The sequence below is a fragment of the Peromyscus californicus genome, unplaced genomic scaffold (genome assembly GCF_007827085.1).
Source record: "Peromyscus californicus insignis strain IS unplaced genomic scaffold, ASM782708v3 Scaffold_19__1_contigs__length_69161282, whole genome shotgun sequence".
In the NCBI taxonomy this organism is placed as follows: Eukaryota; Metazoa; Chordata; class Mammalia; order Rodentia; family Cricetidae; genus Peromyscus; species Peromyscus californicus.
Window position 1 is genome coordinate 49,923,187 of NW_026294491.1, and position 6,000 is coordinate 49,929,186.

The window sequence follows — 6,000 nt, forward strand, 5'->3', positions numbered from 1 at the left end:
GTGTTGTGTACAGTAGAATTTTAAAGTTCACAGATTATCTGGTTTATATATAAAGTTTATCTATAAAACCTAAAGCTAAAATGTGGTAATAGTTACTAATTTGAAAACTTATATACTAGCCTAGAATGATAGTCTATGCCTTTAATCACAGCACTCAGGAGTCAGAGGCAGGCAGATCTTTGTGAGTTCAAGGCCAGCTTACCCTACTAGGGAGTATCACGACTACTTATAAACAAATAAACAAAAACTGCTACCACCTTTTGGGTTCTTCTCACTTTTTCTGAGGTACCAGAAAGCAAAGTCTTGTGTGTCTTCATCCAGTGTATACCACACAGACCACTATTCACCGTCTCCTTCATGTCCAGCTTTCTAAGCCAAATGGGTGTCATGTTAAATAGCAGTTTTGATGTTTACAGTCTTCAAGTTAGATTTGTTAGCATGGCAAATACTGTATGCTGCCAATTACAGTCACATGCCTCTCTTGGTGCTGCTCCTTTTGGTACTTTGAGAGAAAATTCCAAGTAACCCACCCTGCTTGAATACCATGCTCACTGCTGTGCTTTCTATGAGAGCTTCTTTTAAATTGTAATAGAGCAAAGAAGAAAGACTGTGATTACATGATAAATGCCAGATTGCCACTTTGCAGTATTTGTTTTAGTTTTCTGTGCATGTAATATTAAATTGTACATAAAGTGTAACCACTTCTGATATAAGCGGCTTGAGGCTTGAAGTGTTCTCTGTGTGTAATGAGAACATGCTCTAAGCGTAGCGGAAAAGTTGTCCTCAGATAAAGCCATCTAGATGACCCCAGGTGGTTCCCTGGATTTTACAGATACTGTTCGTCTTCGCTCCTGCTCTTGTCTAAAGTCATCATGTCCTCTCTCGCTTTCTACTATCTTAGTAATGGAGATTTTCTCTAACATTCCACTTCAGCTTCCTTCAGGCCAAAGAAGAGCTGAAGCAGCTTAAGCTGCCCGGCTTCATGTACAGTGACGTTCCTCTGCTGGCACCCTCAGCGCCTTACTTCAGCATGGAAGAGGAGGATGGCTCTGAGGACGGCGTGCATCTCATAGTCTGTGTCCATGGCCTGGATGGTATGTGGCAGCTCTGTAGCTTTTCCTAATAGAACATTGAGTTTTCTGTTGAACTTGAAAGATGGGGAATTGATAAATTAGTTGTATATTACATTTTGAAACAGAAACATGCTTAACTTTACCAAATGTAATATTAAATTTTCTTTTTTTGTTGTTGGTTTTTAAGTAAATTTGCCATGGATCTGACACTTAGATGTAAAGGTTTTAATTTTTAATTTTTCTGTATTCTCATTGATTTTATCAACTATAACCTCAGGACTGAGTCTTTTTACCTTGCTTCTTAAACCTTGCAGACTGAAAAAGATGGCTACCCTTACTAATTGAAGGCATCGCTAACTTCATGCTGTAGCTTCACAGCAGCAGCCACGGCTCCTCAGCAGATTCGTCTTTCTGGGTTGATTAGAAAAAGCCAACAGTTTCTAGATCAGCATGATAGATTACTGTAATTCCACAGTAAACTATTGTATGAGATATAAAAATATTAAACATAGATATTCTTTAAAGGCCCTTCAAGAAATAAAATACCTTCAATACCAACCTTTTAGCCCTATCCTCAAATAATGTGATGTCAAAGAATTATCTCCTAAATAAGACTTCTTGATAGTAGAATTTCCTGGCAGATTTCCTTCCTTCATTGAAATTTTCAAAATGCAGATTGTCCTTCTGTCACATACCTTGGTTCAGAACAATAAGGAAAAGATAGAATGCGGCCCATCCTTTAGGTACCCCAACTGTGGTACCAAATCTGGTAACAACAACATACCAGCACTTCCCTACAAAGACTGTTGGACACAGTGAATAAAACTCTAGCTAGTAGTATCAGTATACTAAATTACTATAACAAAATTTAAATTTCCAGAATACAAAAGTAAATATAAAGACATTTCTAAGAATAACTGATGAGCTGGGCAGTGGTGGCGCACGCTTTTAATCCCAGCACTTGGGAGGCAGAGCCAGGCGGATCTCTGTGAGTTTGATTCCAGCCTGGTCTACAGAGTGAGTTCTAGGACAGGCACCAAAACTACACAGAGAAACCCTGTCTCGAAAAACCAAAAAGAGGGATTGGAGATTTAGCTCAGTGGTAGAGCGCTTGCCTAGAAAGCTCAAGGCCCTGGGTTCAATCCTCAGCTCAAAAAAAAAGAAGAAGAAGAATTGGTTGAGATTCAGTAGCCTTTCCTGGTCAATGTGTGTGCACCAAACCTTAAAGTAGTTAGTAAGTTGGACTGCTCTCTAACCCATGAATGTGACTAATCAAATCTATTTCTAAGCCATATAAAACTTAGACTTGATAGTGAACAGAGGAGGTGTTCATCTTAATAAGAATAAAAAATATAATATCTCAATTAGATGATATCTAAATGATAAATATTAAAAGGGTAAAATAAAATTGAACACCTGATAGTAGTCTGTATATATTGCTAGTAAACCAAAGGAATCAGAAAAACACACTAGTTTTTTTAAGATGTTCTATATTTTATACCAATTTGTTGTTTTATATCTGTCTTATAAATATGCTTACAGTGTATTTTCAGTTAACAGTTATTAAACTATCGTAACCACCGGAGAAAAGTCACCAGGCTCAATCTAAATCTAAACTACCTTCAAGATTTGTTAGGTGGGCACTAGGGCAGTGACAGAGCAAGTCAGTCACTGATGGCTGCTGTGTCCACTTGGTCTCTGCAGTAGTATGCTGTCACGTAGATAAGTGAACCAAAACTTCTTAAGAAAGAAACTTCGGTGAACTTGCAAAGTCATTGGCTGGGAACTCTTTTACATAGCTTACTGTCTATCAGCAAGTGGATTAAAACATGAACTTCCTGTCTCCAAAAACTTTAAAAATGCATGATAGTGTGTGTGGTACCGTTTTCTTCAGCTCTTCCTTTAAACATCAATTTTCATTTTCTAGGAAACAGTGCAGATCTCCGACTAGTGAAAACATACATTGAACTTGGACTGCCTGGGGGAAGAGTTGATTTTCTCATGTCTGAGAGAAACCAGGTAAATAAGGCAGTGTTTTCAATGGTAGCAAACGCTCTTGTGCCAGTTCCTGCATTGGCTTGTTGTGACTTTTGTGAAGTTTACCACCAGTTTATATGCTGAGGACGTACAAATGACAGATTTGACTTAGGAGTTCTCTTTTGTATCTGAAACATTCAGAGTTCACATTTCTGTACACAAATTGCATTAACTAAGCCATTATATACTGCTGGCCTAAAACATAACTAAATGAAGCAAGAACTGTTACAGATACCGAGACTCCTTTCCCTAGGAACTTTTTTATACATTTTAATACAGTGAATGCTACTGTCACTAACTTGCCTAAAAAATGAACTTAACTATATTGATAATACCTAAGTAAAGAATAATATGACTTTAATTTGGGTTTTCGTGTTATGGTACGCATTTTAGTATATAATCTGTTTTCCTTTTGTTTAGAATGATACTTTTGCTGATTTTGACTCTATGACTGATCGCCTTTTGGATGAGATCATACAGTATATTCAGATATATAGTTTAACAGTCTCAAAAATAAGGTAACATGTTATTACACAGTCTGTTTTTATATTTCTTTGACTTAATAGAGTTAACCTGTCTGTGATACTGTTAACCTAATCTGAGGTATAGGAACTGGGGCTGGAGAGACAACTCCAGTTGTCTAATAACAGTGCCTTCAACCAAGTGGGACCCCGTGTGTTCAGTATGTAGGACCCACACGATTGAGAGAGAGAACTGACACCCACGTGTCATCCTCTAATGTCCACATGCACACTGTACACACACATACACACATAGATGTCCACACAAAAGAGTTCATTTTCATATAATGAAATCTAGGGAGCTCTAACTCTAAAGAAAGGGAGGAGGGAATATTTTAGAGCTAGGGAGATTGGCTCCAGGTCAAGTGCTTGCTATGCAAGAGTGAGGATCTAAGGCCAGATTCCCAACACCATGTCAAAGCCAGGTGGTGTTGCACAGTCTAGTGCTGGGGGACCAGAGACAGTGAGTGGATGCTGGAACTTGCTGGTCAGTCTGTCTAGCCAGTTTGTGAGCTCTGGGTTCAGTGAGAAATCCTGTCTCAAGAAATAAAGTAGAGAACAATAAAAGAAGGTAGTTGATGTCAGTCTCTGACCTTTACACATATATGCACACATATTACCTCTGTGTGCATGTGTCCAAACACTTATAAATGTGTTTACCATTTAGGAAAGATTGTATTGTCTTATTGTATAGAGTGTTCCGAATAAGCTTTAGAAACAGAAACTAGATTAATTATATTATTAAAGGCAGATATTATACCTGTGCCTTTCTGAAACAGTCCAGTTTCATATATAATAACTAGAAGAGTCAGAAGTTTCCAAAAGATTGAAATGATAAGTGTTTGAAAAGATACAAATGCTAATTACCCCGATTTGATGATAATACGTTACATATATGTATTGAACCACCACATTTCAACCCACAGATCCATATAAATAATATATGTCAGCTAACACTTGCAAATTATTTTTCTTAAATTTTTTGGTCTGTATATGTGCGTGCAGATGCACATGCATGTGCATTCACACACACAGGAGACCAGAGGACAACTGTAGGTGTCAGTCCTCCTCGGGCTCTGTCTACCCTGTTTTTGAGACGGGCTCTCTTGACTTTACCAAGTAGACCAGACTGGTTAGCTGGCAAACACCCAGAAATCCACCTGTCTACCTGTCCAGCACTGAAATTACAAGCAAGTACCCACATGCCCATCTTTTTTTTGTTTAAATAATGTTTGGGGGGTGTGTGTATGTGTGTGTCTTCCAAAGTGGTAGGAAGACACTTAGCTGGAATCAGCAGTTCTCCCCTTCCATCATGTGGGGTCCAGGGATTAAACTCAGACCAGCTAACTTGCCTTTACAAGTTAATTACCCGGTGGGTTCCAGCTTTTTTTTTAGACTGTGGGCTTTGATAATTTAACTCAAGTCCTCATGAGTCCTAGGCAAGCACTTTATCACCTGCACTATTTCCCCATCCCCTTACTTTTAGAGTGTCAACAGCATAAGACCAGCAAGTAGATAATTTCTCAAACGTTGTCTTATCTTTTATATGTATAATTTCATTGTTACATTTGAGGTTTAACAAGTAAATAATTTGGATGTGTACTTCAAGAAGCAAAATTATGATCTAGTCACTATTTGACTTTATATCATGTCTACAAATGTTTTTTCTGCATGAATATATGTGAGTCATGTATATGCCTATGTCCATGGAGGCTGGAAGAGGTCACTAGATCCCCAAGAACTGGAGTTAAAGTCAGTTGTGAGCAGCTGTGAAGGTGCTGGGATCTGAACCAGGTCCTCTGTAAGAGCAGCAAGTACTCTCCACTGCTGAGCCATCTGTTCAGCCGCTCCAAATGTTTTTAAATACATTTATTTCTACACAATTACTAATTATGATAGGTGTTGTTAAAAGTTATTTTTAAAGCTATTTAAATAACAATCAGTGAGATCCATATTCTTACTTTTTTTCTTTATAAGTTAGTATTTGAAGTATTAAACTATCATTTAAAAAACAGAGCATTTCAAATTCTTAGTATTTCAGAATAATCTCTGGTGTGTCAGGTTTGGAGGGTTTTGTGAGTTTTTTGTTGTTGGTTTGTTTCTTTCTTTTAAAACAAATATTGTGGGAGAAATAAATGTTTCTGTTTCTTTCTTGCAGCTTTATTGGACATTCATTGGGCAATTTAATAATCCGTTCAGTGCTCACAAGGCCAAGGTTTAAATATTACCTCAGCAAACTTCATACTTTTCTCTCTCTGTCTGGACCTCACCTCGGCACACTCTACAACAGCAGTGCCCTTGTCAACACAGGTAAAAGGTTTGTTCCGTATCAAAAAATAGGACCTGGGCAGACACTTTAAAGACAGTTT

General features: G+C 37.8%; 1 protein-coding gene across 8 annotated transcripts in view; it reads left to right on the forward strand.

The window, feature by feature from the left end:
• Fam135a (family with sequence similarity 135 member A) overlaps positions 1-6,000 on the forward strand; it is an 83,936-nt gene that overhangs the window by 65,328 nt on the left and 12,608 nt on the right. For all 8 annotated transcript variants that reach the window (XM_052745275.1, XM_052745273.1, XM_052745277.1 and 5 more), the window contains 4 exons: positions 934-1,094; positions 3,001-3,092; positions 3,531-3,628; positions 5,790-5,941. In XM_052745275.1, the coding sequence (XP_052601235.1) occupies positions 934-1,094; positions 3,001-3,092; positions 3,531-3,628; positions 5,790-5,941 (503 nt within the window). The remainder of the gene's footprint in view (positions 1-933; positions 1,095-3,000; positions 3,093-3,530; positions 3,629-5,789; positions 5,942-6,000) is intronic.